The sequence below is a fragment of the Amphibalanus amphitrite genome, unplaced genomic scaffold, assembly GCF_019059575.1.
Source record: "Amphibalanus amphitrite isolate SeventyFive unplaced genomic scaffold, NRLGWU_Aamphi_draft 000247F_arrow, whole genome shotgun sequence".
In the NCBI taxonomy this organism is placed as follows: Eukaryota; Metazoa; Arthropoda; class Thecostraca; order Balanomorpha; family Balanidae; genus Amphibalanus; species Amphibalanus amphitrite.
The window spans coordinates 104385-122668 of record NW_024881742.1 but is presented as its reverse complement, the minus strand read 5'-3'; the positions used below and the strand labels follow the sequence as shown (position 1 = coordinate 122668).

The following is an 18284-nucleotide window of genomic DNA, read 5'->3' as shown; positions in this document are numbered from 1 at the left end:
AAGGCAGTCGAGTGGGCAGGGGAGCGCACAGCAGACGCGGAAGTCAAGAAAGACACGTGACAGTGAGAGGGAGGGTTAGAGAGCGCCGAAAGTGGCAGACAAAAAAAAATCAACTTTGGGGATGAGTTGGCCACAGGGGTAAGCAGCCGAACTGAGCCAAAAATCTGCCTCAGCGTAAAGGAGAGGAAAATACCAGATGGCACACATATTTTCCACTTTTCTAATCGTGCAAGGACACTGAAAGAACTGATCAAACGTGCCAATTTATGTTGGCAGGGCATTGTCAAGTCACGCTTAGATGCCATACCTATCAGGCACTCACAACTGTCGCAGTCAAAGCAAACTACACAAAACTTAGCTCGACAACACTTTCCTTACTGACGGTAAAAACGGGACCGAGCAGCCGCAGCCGAAGATCGTCCGCAAGACCGTCGGACGTTTGAGGGTCGGTTTCATAACGTGGGCGACTCCGTTCAGTGGCAGGCGCGTGCCACAGCGGGGCTGCGTGTGCCGCCGGCTGGCGCGGCCGCGCGCTGCGTCAGTAAGCCGACACCGACTAACGGGACGCTACCGGCACCGGGCGGATGGTCCAATGTGACGGCCGGACCGACCGCTGCCGCAGCCGTCTGCCACCGTCTGCCACCGTCTGTCTGCCACCGTCTGCCACAGCCGTCTGCCACCGTCTGCCACCGTCTGCCGCAGCCGTCTGCTACCGTCTGCCACCTTCTGTCTGCCACCGTCTGCCACCGTCTGCCACAGCCGTCTGCCACCGTCTGCCGCAGCCGTCTGCTACCGTCTGCCACCGTCTGCCGCAGCCGTCTGCCACCGTCTGCCGCAGCCGTCTGCCGCCGTGTGCCACAGCCGTCTGCCACCGTCTGCCACCGTCTGCCGCAGCCGTCTGCTACCGTCTGCCACCGTCTGTCTGCCACCGTCTGCCGCAGCCGGCTGCCGCCGTCTGCCACCGACGCCTGCCACCGTCTGCCGCAGCCGTCTGCCACCGTCTGCCACCTTCTGTCTGCCACCGTCTGCTACCGACGCCTGCCGTCGTTCAAAACCACCGCCGGCCGCCAGTGTCGTCTGCCTTTGCTCACACCTAGCGTCGCCACCGTCGAGCTTCCTATGCCGTCCGACGTCCACGGCGGGACGGACCGTCGGTCACGGCGGGACGGACCGTCGGTCACGGCGGGACAGACCGTCGGTCACGGCGGGACGGACCGTCGGTCACGGCGGGACAGACCGTCGGTCACGGCGGGACGGACCGTCGGTCACGGCGGCCGGGTATCGCGGCTAGCGCCGTTCGGACGCGGTGCATCACATCTCACGGTCAGTGGCGCACGTTTCCTTCGCTGGGTACCGTTTCAGAGGCGGCGAAACACCGTCTCGGATGAGGAAGAACGTAACGTAAACTAGCACCGACCGTGGGAAAGGATTTAAAAACGGATGACAGATGCATCAGGAGCTCCTGGGAGAACATTTAGGGCTCATTTGAAGGATGAGAAAGGCAAGACATTATGTGAATTTACATCAACGACAGTCAGCCGTTGAAAGCTATTCAAAGGTCTCAAGATAGCCGAACGTCAATTTAATAGGACGGTTATAAATAAAACAGATGACAAAGGAAGTTCATGCTTGCTCCAGGAACAGAAAGCCCACAGCCGAGGTGGGGGCGCCGAGGTACGGGGCTGACTTGCTAATTAGCGTGACAGGCCCTGTTTTTGCGGCGATTTCCTCAAAGGGAGAGCGGCCCGGTGGTCACACACATTCACCGCGCCACGGACAGCGGCGGCAGGAAAACCAGAAAGGACCGGTCTGTGGACAGTGGGGACGACTGCACGGCCACCGGGGACCTTTCCACCGCCAGCTGCAGCGACCGCCCCGTCACCTGTCACGGCGTGAGTCACGACTGTGACGTCACGTGACGACCGTGATGTCAGCGCCGTAATGTGACGGAGAACGTGAAGCGCTTGGTCTGCTACCGGTCACGGCCACCCAGAGGGGGGAGGGGAGAGCGGTGTCATTGTGTTCGTGGGGTGTGGTAATACAGTGTACCGTCTGCAGATACGGTGATACGGCCAGGCCACCGTTTGCTGGTAACTGTGAGGCAACACTGGACACCGACCTGGAATACCGTGAGGCGACGGCGGCCCGTGTTTGCACACTGTCATTGGATCTCAGATGTATGACGGATCATGTTTAGTTTAGTAGCCAGTGTTATCAGATTACGTTCAAGCTTATCCTCCCGTTGCCAAATCGGTTTGCGACGGGTCGACACGCTGAGCGGGATCGGTGCACTTTCTGTGACTGGCCAAATCTCTCGGGTATCTCTATGGGAACATGGAGCAACGCAGCTGCTTCATGGACGATGGATCCGCCACCGCGAATCTCAAAGATAATTTTCGGGTCGCATCGCTGACGGTGCGATGTGTCTCTCGAAAGTCGTCACCTACTTTCAGTGTGCCGGGGAGCCCGCGTCGGCGACTTACAAATCGAGTTGTCGGCACGCTTGCAGTGCCAGATCGACGACCAGCCGTTAGTTTACCATTGATCAAGTTGTCGTGGGTTGCGCGGGATTATTTTCATTCACCACGAACCGTGACTATCGGACATGGTTTGCAAACCAGAGTGGGCTAAACCAGCAAACCAGCAGCATTCAGGTGACAGCGAGCCGGTCCGAGAGAAATTATAGAGAAGCGTTTCAACAGAAACATCCCAGAGATGTTGGTCACAACTTTCAGATATCACGATAGCATTAGCAGAACAATTTCTTTGGCTACACATTGTGTCCTATGAATTCACGAGCCAGTGGACTGCACAGTGGACAATGCGCGTTCTTAAGTTGACGACACATAAGTGGGAGTTTCTCTCATGGACTGTCCCGCTAAAATGAAGATAGCATTGTACACCGCGTACGGCCTGGTCTGGACAGTGCAAATGCAGTGCAATCTGCACTGCTGACACCGTTCCCGGTGCACTAGAAGACATTTCGCTTGTTGGCGCCGATCTGGGCACATTCACACACGAACGGGCCGACAGACGGACGAACAGAACACGGGTGCAAAGTGCAGCTACCGCTCGACTGACGGGCAGACAGACAGACGGACAAACGGTCTACCCGTGTCGCTGGCGGCCCGGCAGCGGTACACGGGTGGTCGGCCGCGGTCAAATAGACCGATGTCCTGCAGACAGCACCACCGGAGGGTCGGCGATGGATGGAACCGGCCGGCCTCCATTCATTCATCGCCAATGGAAGGCTAATTCGGCGAGGTAGTTGGACCCGAGACCGGGTTTTCAGTTGACGTGACACGAGGTTGAATGTAGTGCACTGCAAAACTCAAAATCAGCGCAAACTTTGCGTTTACCTTATCATTAGATTTTTTTCTTTCACTGATGTCAGCAAGGAAGTTTCCAAACAAGGGAGACTCTTTAGCAGGGCACTCATAAGCTGATAAGGCGGCGGAAATGTCCACTTTCTACAGACGGCACAGCTCGCTGGACCCGGAGAAGATGGAGGTGGACCGGATGTGTCGATCGGAGGTGATAGTGAGATTAGAATATCAAAGTGGCTAATCTGTCACGTACGACAAAACAAAGTAGGAGCCTGCTGAATTTCTACATTACATGATGGATCCGTGTAACGTCTCCACCGAATGCGCATATCATTCACACAAGTTATGCAGTGATGCATAACTGATGCTCACTTAGCAAGGCTTTGGGAGCATCAATACGCTCCATCCAATGAGATCCACAAATTTACTAAAACGTCTCAGCTCAATTAGCCATGGAATGACAAAATCAATCAGGTAATTATTGTTTACTAATGTAAGTGCTCCTATGTTTCGTCGAGGGTCAGTCCCCCACCCCGCCCCTGTCCCTCCCCTCCCCTCCCACGCGCCAGGTGTGTTCCGTAGCTCCGGTTGGGAGGTGGGGAGGGGAGGGGAGGGGTGTCAGCGGCCGGCCGCCGGCCACGTGCCGTCTGTATGTCTGGCTGTGAGGACAGGGAGCGGGTGTTGTTCTCTGACAGATGGCTGCGTGCGGTGGTCGTAACGGTTCACAGGAGCTACTGGAGCGGCGCCTGTGGAGCGGCGGTCAGTTCACTCACACAGACACACATATAGCTCACACACACACATACAGACAGACACACCATATGATGGAGAGGCACGCAGACAATCAGTAGACGGATGAGACGACTTCTTATCGGACGTACCTATATGGAGAGGGATCGCTGGGCTGGATGGTCTACGCGTGAGGTAGGTACCTAACGGTTCGGTGATGCAGTTAGCGTGCTGCGAGTGGAGCTCATAGGATCTCTAAAGCTTGTATGTAGATATCTGCTGGAGCAAGGCTCATCATATCGCTTCATTTAGTCAAAGATAGTTTTTTCAGTCAAAGATACCTACTAATCAGAACACCGAACGAGTGACGCAGTGAAATGATCACCCATCTGTCCTCTCGTTCAACAATCAAAAGTTACTGAAAAGCAGACATAACGTTCAAATTAGACCAAAGAAAACCCCCTGCAAGCCACGTATCAGACCGCTGCACGATCTATCTCACAGACCGCCTCAGTCGCGTCCCGGGGCACCAGCCGAGGTCCCCGCCGGCCGGCGGGCGGGCCGCGGCGGGCGGCCGCTTGTGTTGGCACCGTCCCGGTCTCAGAGCGGGACGCGGCGCGGCGGCCGGGAGCCTCATCAGCGCACACTGATGACGGCTCATCAAGGCCGGAGCCCGTCACAGCCGGTCACGTGATCCAACAGCAGGTGAGGCATGGCGGGTCACGTGACCCGAGCTGCACCGAGGGTCAACACCCGCCCAATGGGAGTGGAGTTGGAGGGATAAAAATACGGATAAACAACTACGCGAGACTCGAGAGGCAGAGGTTCGATACGGGGGAAGTTTTGATAATCAGTCGACGATTCGAATTTCGAACAGATGAAAGCTTCCTACGTAATGTCAGCTGCCGAGGTTCCCTGAACATAAAGGTAGTGTGTGCAGTAGGTAAATGCACAAAGCATAGCAATCAACAACCATCCGATGAGAGCTGCTGCGAAATTCCAGTGATATATAACCCTGTCCAGAGTCCATTATACAATGACAGCTGCAAATACAATGACGTTGAGATGAAATTTGTCAAGAGAACTCGACTAATGCATGCTTGCTGCTCATTTGTCATACCACTATTTATAACATTGCGAGGCATTATCCTCTTGCTAGCAAAGACGGCTATCTGTCAGATAGATATTCGGCCGCGTTGCAAAACAGTTGCTGCATGCGTCGGGCTCATACAGCCTACACCTAATCGCGTTCCGCTTGCTGGTGCGTGGCAGCCACGTTGCGCAACGGCCAGCCAAGATCGGCATAACTGCTCTCAACCTAGCTCCTCGCTGTTACAATGCATATGTCTGTGTTGCAAACAGAGAAGGCATTAAACCTACTGGTAACAGGTGCAACTCGTTTACTTGAAGTCTGAAAAAATAAATCAGCCTTAGGTAAGGTAGTAGGTAGGTACGCGGTTGGCAGGTGACGCAAGCTCTCCGTTGATCTTGTGTGCAGTAGAGCTGAAGTTGTTTGTGTAATGGTCTGAAGCTTAAAATTTAATATGTGTTGCTAAGCCTATGACTGAAAAAGGAGAGCCTGAGCTTTGAATGCAGCCAATTCGATGGATAACATGGCACATTCTTATCATCAGGAATAACATAACCGAGCATATGAGCAATTTTGAACAGCGACATCTGGAGAGCCAGACCCTAGCGCAGGTGGCGCTATTATCGCCCTAGGTGGCGGTAGCGCCTGGTGTATTAGCGAGGTCGGTACCGTCACTATGTAGGTGGCGCTGGCGACCACATATCGGCCAGTAGGTGCCAGCAGCATCGGTCCAATCCTACAGAGTGATCAGCCTAAGGGCCATCCCAATCCCATTATTCACCACTTGTGTGTCATTAATGTTTGACTAATTACCGATACAGCAATGCAAGCTTGTTATTATCATGCTAAATTCACCAGAAAACATATGCCTTTCATGGTCACAGGGACAGAACCGAATTAGCGGTCAGCGACGGTAACCAATACCGTGGCCTTGCAACTTTTATCCTTTTATTACACAATGCGACTAAATGCCGGAGACGGTTGTGCGGCGAAAACTACAAAAAAAACATTGAATGTCCATTCAACTAAGAATAATGAGCCACAGCCATATGCAGGCAAATTGTCGGACTCTTATTGCATTCGAACTGTCAGTGTCAATGGAAGATGTGGGGTTGGAGGTTGGAGGTAGGCCTACCTAATTGAGGTATGACCTGCGCTAAATTTCCCTGAAAGCAGGATGGAGTCGAGAATCGAGTTTCGTATCGCTGGAATTTGAAACAGATTGGATTTGAGCCTAGGTAGGTACAGGTCTCGCGGGTTTTAGCGGTAGGTTTTGCACCTAGAAAATTTAGTGTACTTCAGGCTATATCTTCGTCGTCTTAAGCTTTTAAGTGTTGAAGATGCGATCGACTTGTTGGGTAACAAGCCGGCCATGATCGTGTAAAATGGCTTCATCGTAGATCGATTAGTTTCTGAGATATAACCGGAAATGTAAAAGTGCAAAACCTACCGCTTAATCTCGCGAGACCTGTACATACGTGCAGTTTCAATCTCAAAGTAACGATTGGTTGATGTGACTGACGTTTTCAAGATAGCGTGAAAGTTTTGAGAAGCATTGTGGTAGGTAATTAGGCTTACATGGGATGGGACCACGGTTAAGAGTGGACGAGTGCTATATCAGTGCGTCAATTACAAGCTAACGAAACGGAGAAAAGAATACAAACTCCTGGTACCGAGTCACTGACTCACCCCCCCCCCCCTCCGACCGGGAGTCGGGACTGACCTAGAGCCGACTGTCTGCCGAAGAAGTCCTCCCGCAGCGACTGCGTCTCGCTGACGTCATCCTCGCCGTCCTCGTCCTCGTCCTCTTCCTCCTCGAGCAGGGTCGGCGGCGGCGCCAGGTCGTAGCCCCACTGCTTCCTGAACGCCTTGCCGCCGCCGTCCAGCCGGACACGCGGCAGGTCCAGGAACAACGAGTCGCCGATCTGGGGGGAGGGGAGGGTGTCAGCGGTAGGCCCTTCCCCCACCGTCCAGCCGCACACGCGGCAGGTCCCCGAGTCGCCGATCTGGGGGGAGGGGAGGGTGTCAGCGGCAGGCCCCCGCCGTCCAGCCGCACACGCGGCAAGTCCATAGGAACAGAGTGGTCGATCTGTGTGTGTGGGGGGGGGGGAGGTTCAGAGGTCACCAGGCGAAACAGGCCGCAAAACAGATGCCAGAGCGGTGGACAAGGTGACACTGATTTTATGATTCAACGAGGTGACGGTCGATTCACAGGGCGGTGGTTGCTGACACCGTTGTTGCAGTACCTAAACCGGAAAGCCAGGGTGTTGGATATGTAAATCACTCGGTACAGAAGTGAACACTGAACATTGATTGCTGTGTGACTTTCCTGACCTCAAGGAGATACCGAAGGGTAGCTCAGTTCCGCTGAATGAAATTTGCATCGCGGACTACGGGAAATTAGGTATATGAGTGGTTGCATGCAAATGCATTGTTTCGAATAAAACGTCTTAACGAGGCAAAACGTTGTTGGCTTATTGACTGGCTATATAAATGACACACCTGCTGCGAGACTTCTAACGGCTAGGTATGCCTAGACATTTACAAGACTAGGTTGAAATACTTTACAAACGAGGTCGCATTCAGCAACATAGAGAAACGTACGTGCTGCAGCTAAGTTACTCATGCCGACAATGAAATATCATGCATGAAACTGGGAATGAAAATGGAGAAGATAGTAGCACCATTTATTCCATTCATATCAATTAAAACGTCACTTAAGTAAAAGGAGGCTAGGGCAAGATAATGATGGGTCATTCAAGTAAGCGCATAATACGACATAGAGAAAACTGTATCGCCGTTTAAGTTGTTGACCTGGATTGTTCCTTGGGCCAAGGTTATGTCAAGCGTGTTAAACGTTCGCTGTAGCCTGTAAGAGCTCCTGTGTATGGAATCATTCAGAACAGCAGTGCCCCCGCTCGCCCCACCTCCTCTTTCGGCTGCGCTACATGACGCCCTGAGGCCCCAGCAGCAGCAGCATCATTGTCCCAAAGTGTCCTAACAGAGGCGGGGTCGGTCCGCACCCGTCGGTCCGCAGCACTCGACCTGGATTCGCCGAAATGTGCCGGATCTGACGAGCGCGCCGAGCCATTTCGGCAGGGCCGGGTCGCGAATGGTCGGTAGCGGGTTGGGCAACCTGCGGTCACGGTCACACACTGACTGCGGTACAGCCAGACTGGCACATGACTGATCACAGTCAGACGGTGCAGGCAGACCGGCGTACCGGGACCGCGGACAGGTCAGCGGTGTCGCCGGTCGGGTCCGACAGTGACTCACCGCGGTTACAAACGTGTTTCGATGACTGAGTCACCAGTTCACCTGCTTCCCCGGCAAAACCCCTGTCCGGTGCGATGTCTGTCAGTGAATTTTTACCCAGACCGAGCCACCCGAGTCTATTGTTCTGGCAGAGTTGATTATCGCGGCGGTATCCACCAATCTCAGACGAAAAGCAAACGATGCGATAGGTGACTGGGCCTCTGCTGTGGCCGATAACGACTGAGACCAGATGTGGGGCGCACGGCGCCCGTCATATTGCCGACTTATCGGCACGCATTTGTTTGCGCACGCACAGTCGCGGTGTGCGACCTTTGTGACCTCTCTCAGCCACCTGGTCAATCAGAACAATCGACCGGGGGCGGCTGAATTCGCCAACGGCCGCCGCGGTATCACAAACACCATCAGAAGGACCGGCGGAGGAGGCGTCGGCCGGCTGAGTGTGCGCCCGTCTCCACCCGTGAGGACTGTAAATGGTCAGCAATCACCCCTCTCCGCTGCCGCCGTCATTTCCCCGCAGCGGCCGCCGTCATCCCGCCGCCATCACCGGGCCATCACCGCTGCAGTACCGCCACCTCAGCCACCCCTCGGCACGGGGTGAGGCTCTCGAACGCAGCCGAGTGCGTGCCGAGCCCGCCCCATCACCTGCGCTGCGAGCTCCGTCCGCGGCGGGCTCTGATAGCGCACCTCTCCTCCCCACCCCCACCGTTTACCCCGCCTCCGCCCAGCGCCGCGCCGGCCGAGCACCGTTACCAACTGCGAGCCGGCCGTTGGGCCGAGTTGCATACTGATCACAGCGGCCCTCTGCTCGGCCCGGCTCCTCGGAGTTCACGGGCGGCACACACCGGCCGCCGGCGCGGGCCCAGTGGCACTGTAGTTTACATTTAACCAGAGGATTTAAAATGGCCCGGACCGAGTGCGACGACCGGAGCGGGTTAGAGAAGCGAGTCAGCGCACGTAGGAGTTCGAGCGACCCGGCTCAGACGACCTGGAGCGGGAAACAGATGTCACCGTTCTGCCACTAAACCGCAGTGCAACGACTGTTTGCGAGTCGGCAATCCGGAAACGGGAAGGATTACATAGCGGAAAGCTGGGGGAACGGGTGTGTAAGACGGCTTGGAGCTTCACCTGTCCTAGTCACGAAGAGCATCATTTTCCGCTTGCGGTTGGTCGGAAGTGAATTGCAGCAGCGGTCCCTATAATTTCAGCACGGAGCATATAATTGACTCGCCGCAGTGGGTTAGTCATTCAGGAAAATGGGCGACCCCAGTTCCGATTAATCTCGTCTTCCTATATTCATATGACCGGTCACACCACGTCGCATCCCACAACATCGGGCTAAATTATACCCCATCCTATGCGATCGGCATAATTAACTTCCGGTCCCGTATCGAACCCGAAAATACCACCAACGCCTCCGAATTAGTCGCCAATTCATAAACAAACTGTCGGACGCCGCTCAAATGACCACAATTTCACCAAACTCGGGTGCTGATGGCGCCCTGGGTCTGCGCTCGGCGACCGGCCGGGTCACCGCGCCGCCCCCGCCGGACTCCGGTCAGCCATTATCGCGGCCCGCGCGGCCCTCTATGTGGGAACACATCAACACGGGCGCCGGTTCCCACGCAGCGGCCGGGTCGGCGCCGCGCGGTCCGAGCCGGCTAATTTCGGTCTAATCGCCCGGCCTGCCACTCAGGCGGCACTGGTAGCGGCAGGGGCGGCGGGTGGGGTCGGCTGGGGCGAGCTGAGCGTCCCCAGCAAACGTACTACGGTCCGGCAATAAAGGTCAGGGCGACCTGCAACCGACGGTACGTTAAATACCCGACGACAATTGTACTTTGCGCTGTTGTACTGGCCATACACAACACAGCAGAGGCTGAGAACAGAGCAGCAGGTAGAGAGGAGGACAAATGGAGAGCCGAGGGGACCGACTGTAGAGCGAATTCGACCGCACAAAACCTCACACTACGGCCGGATATGGCGGGCACTCTGGCGGGAACCGCGCCTCCTAATCGCCCCTCTCCAGCCGAGCGTGCGACAAAGGCCCCCTCCCGGCAGATCGGAGCCATTGGTCCCAGCATTGTCACCGCTCGCCGGCCGCCGACAGGTAAAAAAACCGACTGCCATCCGCGATAACGCCCTCGCTAACTGCGCTTCCTGAGAACAGAGCGCCCCGCCTCCGTGAGACGCCACGGGCTGCTCACGAGCTCCGCAGAGCCCCGCGCCACCGTTGTGAGGTGACTCCCGTTTCACAACCTCATGTTACAGCCGTATGCTCGTCGGTCGGTGGGTGGTTCAGCCCTGAGCCCCTCTGCCGCTGTCTTCGCCCCACCAACGTCGTTACTGCGCCGACCGAGCTAGCAAGCTCGAGTACTCTGCCGAGCAGGGTTCATCGGACACAGGACGTCGCCGACCGCCGGTGCAGACGGTAGTCGCACTCTTAACGAGCAATTGTTTGGCCGCCATGCGCCATTGTCCGTCGCCAAACGAGCGCGGCGAGCACGGCTCTATTTCCTGCCCGGTCGTGCTCGCCGGGAAGGGGCGCGACCCGCCGCGGCCGGCGCAATCACAGCCGCTTGATTAGCTCGCGGCTCAGTTAGGCGGTGCACTTCCGAGCGGAGCACTTCGGAGGCGGAAGTGAGAGCCCAGGATATGGGTGTTTGCTGGATACCACACCTTGGCGGAGGTGTAACACAGATGCATATGCAATGGGCTGAGCACGGCACCGTTTGGACTGAAAGGAGGCTGAGGGAAGGAGTTGGACGAAGTGGAAGGCTGGTGGCACTCGGCAACTAGTCAATTGGAACTGTTTAGCTGTGTGCCGTACCAGTAGGTAAATGCAGCGTAACGCATCAGCATTTCTTTGTTTTATCACCTGATCAGGACGGCATGGTCTCACACTCACCAATCTCTAACAGCTAAAAGGTCCATACCATCAAACAACTACCTATAATCACTGCTGTCAGGTGTACGACACAAATATTTGCCGCAGCAAATGAAGCAGCACGAAACGTCACTCACCGGGCCACATCTGGTTATGCTGAACACATACGGTAGCCGCGGCAGTCCAGTGAGGCGCCCACGCGAGGGTGCGGCGGCCGCTCTCGCTCCCCCGAATAGCTGCAACAGCGATCGGCGGATACGGCCATTCCCTTGTGGGATGAATGGCGTGTTGTATCGGCTCTCATCGGGCCTTGTATCGGGCAGCTGACGCGCGAGCAGCGACCATGCGCGGGCGGCGTCTGCCCCGGTGAGCGGGGTGCGGCGGCGGCCGTGGGGCGGTCGGCGGCGGTTGGGCGGCCGGTAGCGGAGGTGGCGGCGGGTAGCCAGGCGGCGGGGCGGCGGCTGTGCAGTGTGCATACCGTGACCACGGCAGGGGCGTCAGAGTCGGCTGAGCAGGGGCGTCTGGAGCGGATGGCTGGACGCCCCGGGAGCCCAGACAGGGTTCCCGGGGCGGCTGCGCGAGCGCCTCAGGCGCCCATGGACAGGGCGTCTGGTCGGCGTCTCGAGCCCGGGGCGGCCGGCGTTGGGTAGTAACAACGACCGACTCGGTCCTGCAGCAGACCCCGGCCAAACTGTTCCACGAACGGCCCACGGCGGTGAGGAGGGGTGGGAGGGCCACTATTTGCACACAGAACCAGCGATGGAGACCGGTTAGCAATGCCACCGTGAGGGAAAAGCGGCAGGACAAGATTATCGGCGCCCTAATCATCAGCCAGGACTCAGGAGTAGGTACTGACACGCCTTATCGCTACAGGTGTGCAGGACAACATTCCCACCCTGATAACGCGAGCCAGCCAGGCTGTCGAAAGAGCGGCAGGCGGGCGCGACCTGAAGGTATGCGGCGGGCCATTTTGGGTAGCGGAGGTGCGGCGGCAGACGCTCGGCTGAGTTGTTACCGAGGTGAGGTGCACTCCCTCAGGATCCTCATCGGTCGGAGGCACAGCCGGGCGGCGGACAGGTACAGCCGTCAGGGGTTGGCCGCCGCGCCGACCCAGGGCTGCGGTGGAGCTGGGCGCGACCCGGCACGACCAGTCACAGGCTCCCATGGTTAGTGGTCCGGTAACCGCCGCCACTGCCGGTCGGCTGTCTGAGACAGACCGCAGAGTGTTCCCGGGCCACTGTGGCACCGGGGTGGCACACACGGGCCGCGCTAAACGGTGGACGGACAGACAGGGCGTATACAGTTACCAAGGCGTCAGTCCTTATAGGGGCGCCAGGCTCAGCGGCGGTTATGGGTTCACGCCCGAAGTGACAGGAGACTTAGCAGTCACGAACTATTTCAGACGTAGACGAACAGTAATGCGATGAACCGATACACTGTCGACGAGGAATGGTTGCAAATGTGCGACCTTGCAGAAAATATGACGCCAGGATGGTCAAGCTTTCTGAATAAGGCAACTCCAAGGTTTGTGCAATCAGATGCTGGATTAAAGGGACTATCCCACCTTCTAAAATGTTGTTAAAACCAGTTAAATTGTGCCCGACTTTATAGAGTGGATGACCAGGAACACGGTTCTGGCATTTATTTTTCATTAAACATCTTAGGCTTCCCATATTCCAAACACAAACTTTCAAATATGTGACGTCACAGCCCAAAATTACCTCCTTCCCCAGGCCACATTACTGTCATAAAGCTGTTTCTTTTTACTCTGTAGGCACCACAACAAAGTTCAGACCAAGTTTTAAGCGATTTTTCAACGAACAAACCCATTTAAATCAGAATGACTAAACGAGGTGACGTCACACTAACGGTCGCTCCATGTTGAAGATAGGGCCTTGTACAGGGACCCGCAGTTGCTTCTGTACACACTAGTATTTCAGCGTATTCTTTGCCTGTGACATCGTTGGAGGCGAATTGGAAAATGATTGTGTGCTTATTAAAACCACCATCTGAAGGGCTTTAAACTGATGTGCTGCTCTCCTAATTCAATGAACTTTTTATGGCTATATCAGCAAAACATTGTTTTCAGCGCTTTTTCCTGCCCCATTCCTTCTGAAACCTGGAACCGCTTATTCCATTTACTCCTGCCATCTGACGATGGTCGTGCTGACTACTAGTTCCGGCGCTAGTTACTGCTCCAGTTTTGCACCCGGCACAAACTCAGGCGGCACCGGGCCGTGGCTCGACCAGGGGAGGGTCGGACCGAGCCGATTGCCTGGGGCGCGGTTAGATCGGACGCCCTGCTGGGGAAGGGGACGGGAGTGAGGGGAAGGGGAGGTGGTCACGTGGTCCGTCCAAGCTCGCAGACGGCCTGTCCTGCGCCCAGCCATGTTCCGTGATCCAAAATGGCACGAGAGCTGTGGAATGCCTGGAAGGGGACGCTTCGAAAGCGAATTTGAGTAGCACTGATTTACCATATTCTGTGGAGATAAATGAATATTATCTTAATGCAGAAAAAAATTATATGCCTAAGCTGTATAAGCTGTATCTTTTTAAAAGTTATAGGATTATTTTTAGTGACTTATAGGTTTCGTATACACAGTGAATTATGTTACATTAAGCCGTTTCGCTGTTATGGTTACTAACTGAAGAGTTATCCTTTTTTCTCATAGGGAATGACAATACAATAACAATACGAATAAAACAGACGTTTCGCACAAAAAAGTGCCTTCGTCAGTGGCAAGAAATACGTAATTAGGCATGCATGTTTTCTTTCGATAAAATCGATGAAGTAGTTATTTTTGTTTTTTTTTAAGATATATTTTCAGCAGTTTTTTAAGCACATCATGGAAGCTTATAAACATTTGTGTATTTTATCGGCAACCCGGCTGGCCAGACCGAGACGGTGCCGCATATAGTTCTCATCGATGTTAATCCTATACACTTATTTTTCTCCACTGACGAAGGCACGTTGTTGTCCGAAACGTTTGGTTTTATTCGCATTGTTTTTATATTGTCATTGTCCGTGAGAAAAACATACCCATATGGACTGGTCTCAGTTCCTGTAGAAATTGTTGCATATTAATAACACAGATAAAATGAATATTAGCCCTCACCACACATATAAGTAGAGGTAAGTAGACCGCGCCCCCTGTTTTTCACCAATAAATCGCGGCAAAGCGAAGGATTGCGATGATTCTTTGGTGCCCTGGAGTTAATCAATTTTACAACTTCCCGGAAAATTAAATAGCCCTTATAATTTTTGCATCTTGTCTGAGAATTTTAAATCCCTGAACCAAATTACCTTTAACCTGTGAGTATTTTTCTCAAGATCATGTCAGGCCAGAATAGCAATTGAAAGTCAGCGCACATCTGTGTGTTTCCATAGTCGTTTCGTGATTAGCAACGTGACAACATGTGAAATATACTATCTAATGTTTGTCTCATTGATTGTTGTGGGTGCCAAGGTCACGTGAAACTCAGGTTAAGGTCATTTACTTGAAATGATCTCGGTTAACTTTCTTAAATTTACACCTTTTTACTGTGGTTTTTAGGAAGTGTTGGTTTGAAATTTAGCACTCATTTTAGCATTTCAAAACTAGGCATACTTAGGTATCAGTTATAGTGCCTATGCAATTTGTTGCAAGGCTGTAAGTGCTGGTTAGCATTCTATAACATAACGATAACATAACATAACACATAAGACAACACATAACATAACGATAGCCGGCAGAACGCCTAATGGGTGATCTGGCGTGACCCGTCCTACCCCAAATGCTTTGATACATCATCTTAAATCAAAGCAAGTGCAAATTCGGAGTCAGAAGCAAGCCAAGTCCCAGCAAACTTCACTTGTAGAAATTCTAGCAGGACCCAATTTTCCGTGCTTTTGGGTTATTAACCTGATCTGGGAGGTCAACCAGTGACCTAGGATCTCAGCATTGACCAGGACATAAAAATAATTGGCTTTCTCTCGTCAGCGATGACCAGGGCCCTCAAGTCATCGGATTTCTCTCGCCACGAGTAGCTCGCTCTTTTTTATTTTTCAGCGAAGCTCTGGCTATTCATGAATGGCTGAGGGTTTCTACGCCCCTCCGCTACATATAAGACGCTGAAAAGAAATGTTTAAGTGGGTGAGGGTTAAATATCGATTGGTTTTTAAGTGCCGAAGCCCGAAACACTTTAATTTACTTCGATAGCAGTTTTTAAGACCAACGAGCTCGAATACTACTTCTTGAACAAAGTAAGCACCACATAAAATGAATCGTAAGAGAAGCGGCTCAAGATTAAGGAGCTATGAGACACTTAATAAAAACGGCATAGATTAGAAACTGCACCTAACTTGCACCGATTTTTAAATTTTTTCGTTGCAGACTGGTAGATTAAATTTTAGGATTGATTTCAGCTGATGCTCAAATAGAGCTATTCATTCGTTCATTCATGCGACTATCCAATTCAATTCATAAAAGAAGCCAGTGACAAAATTGCTCATTTTAGATAAGTGTGAAATACAAACTCAATAAAAGTTTAATGATACGGTAAATTTGACAGCTTTTATAATGAACAGACAAACAACTTTAACAAATCAAAGTTGAGAGCCCCAAATAGGGGAGAGTGAGGTAAGATGAGCCAAGGGGCAAGTTTAGCCACCCCATTTTTCTCAGCTCCTATGGCGCTAATTGACTTGAGCTTCCATGTGCCGTTCGCTTATGATGCTGCAGTCTTTCACGTGAGACGGCAACGTTCTCACGCTCAGCACCCGGTTACATGTGGTATCGCCCCTGATAACTAAGACATGTTTTGCCTTTAAAATGAGATGGTTGTTATCTGCGGTGCATGGTTATTTTCCTTAGCGGGTGTCATTAATCGAAAATGGCCACTGGGGCAAGATAAGCCATTTTCACCTGGGGGAAGATGAGCCGGATAAGCCATTGTTGTCTCCGCTGTCGAAAACCAAACTGAGCTGCGCTTGTTTTTGCTGAATAAAAATGGTAGCAAATTGTTTTTCCTGTTGATTACACAAGTTGTAAGTGATTTGCAGATTATCTGAAGGATAAAATGATTTCTTCCGTGATAGAAAATTGACGAGCTATTGGAAGGCTCAAAACAGTCACTTTTTGATGGAGGAAAAAACTTTGCCATAAGTATCTATGCCATGGAGTAAATAAAAGAGCCCACTCTTCGCCGCGCCCGGGAAAAGAAAAGGTTCGCTTTTTCTATCCATGCTCAACTTTCCCCACGACGTGTCTCAGCTTACCCCGCCCATGGGGTAAGATGAGCAACGTGCAAGATGATTTTTGACGTAGCCTTTTCAGTACAAAAATAAGCGGTATGAACATTTCTGGCCACCATTACATGCGCAAATCACCACTCTGTCCGTCCAACCCGTAAACGCAGAAAAATGATCAGTAAGTTAGCCTGTAGCTTACGAAAAACAAAAAGCGGCTCAAATTACCTCATTACCCCCTACGTAACACAATTGAGGGCATTTTTTAGGCCATCACAGTATTTGTCAACAATTGTTGTTTGGGGGACTGGGGAGGGTGGTTACTGGCTCATAATCTCTCACCCCCCCCCCAAAAAAAGAGAAAGAAAACGAAACCGATCATCCGCGAAAAGAACTATTGAGCTCGAACCCAGATGACGAATCGATTTATAGGTATGCAGGATGACTAACGATGCCACTTTTTGACTTCTTGTGTCAAATAAATTCCATCATCTGGATAGCACGTCAACATTCTATCTGACATTTTGCAACAAACGTATACTACTAGGGTTGACTAAATGGAAGTGCCTTAAGCATGTGTGGAGAACCTGCCCCGGCCACCCCGGCCGTGGCCGGGGTAACTTTCAGCCGACCCCGGCGCGGCCGGGGTAGCTTTTTCCACTAGTTGTAAATCCTAAAGGCTGTCTCCATAGTCCATACGAAAAAAACTGCCATCTATAAAAGCGTCTCTCATTATTCTTATCTACCTTGAAAAGTTCTAGAAAATTTACTTTATTTTCATTTTGGAGCTTCTATGTTTTTAAGTCTTTTCATCGCGGAGCCCGACATGTTTCATCAAACAGAAGTAAATCATATTTAAGGGCCGTTATCGTAAGATGGCACTGTAATAACATCACAAGACAGGACGAGAGTAATATCAGTAAGATAGAAGGACGAGCTGCTGGGGCTCAAGGCTCCCCCAACTTAACCCGCGGCAGGGTGCTGGCCTTATCGTAACACGTTGAGTCGAGAGGTGGGCTTTTCACGCTCCTTCTGGCTCGGCTACTGGGCTACGAAAAGCCCACCTCTCGACTCAACGTGTTACGATAAGGCCACCAAGGCGGAACGACGTTTGAAAGAGCGACAAACGTGACCAAGAGAAATCTGGTCATGTTTTAGGCAAGCTCAATAATAAAATCACCATAGATCATTAAAAGCCAAATTTCTCTGATTTAAGCGTTCTCCGACAACTTTTCTCACAGTTCATGAACATAACGGAGCTTAAACACTGCAAACAAAACATTCGATTACTTGTTTAACCCTCGCACGACCAGGCCATTTCTCATAACACGAACGACCAGGGGGGGGGTTGTTACGACCCCCCCCCCCCCTGGCGTTTCGAAACGGAAGGTCGTAGAGCTTAGCGGAAAAAACCAACGGATTGCTCTCAACGAGATCTCGCGATTGGTGGTATATTTTTTGGTCCTAGGTCAACATTTGACCTACTTTTGACCGGTCAAAGGTCAAATTTTCGGAAAAATAGACTTTTTTCAACTTTCGGCGGCGATTGCGGCAAAACGGTGGGAGATATCGACTTGAAACCTTCACTATCGTGTTCCTTGATCAATTCTCTATCGTTTGGTATGTATTTCGTTTCCCTAGCTCTAAAAATGGCGCGTTGGGAGCGCCGGAAGTCGGCAAGGTCACAGTCGGCGGCAGAAATTCGAAAAATCAAAATTTAAATTTTTGAAATCTGATTGTATTTTTGGATTTGGG

The 18284-nt window shown here is 52.4% G+C and overlaps 1 protein-coding gene across 3 annotated transcripts in view; it reads right to left on the bottom strand.

The window, feature by feature from the left end:
• Positions 1–18284, bottom strand: part of LOC122386334 (ras GTPase-activating protein raskol-like) — a 137008-nt gene that overhangs the window by 67891 nt on the left and 50833 nt on the right. For all 3 annotated transcript variants that reach the window (XM_043375438.1, XM_043375439.1, XM_043375437.1), the window contains one exon: positions 6869–7070. In XM_043375438.1, the coding sequence (XP_043231373.1) occupies positions 6869–7070 (202 nt within the window). The remainder of the gene's footprint in view (positions 1–6868; positions 7071–18284) is intronic.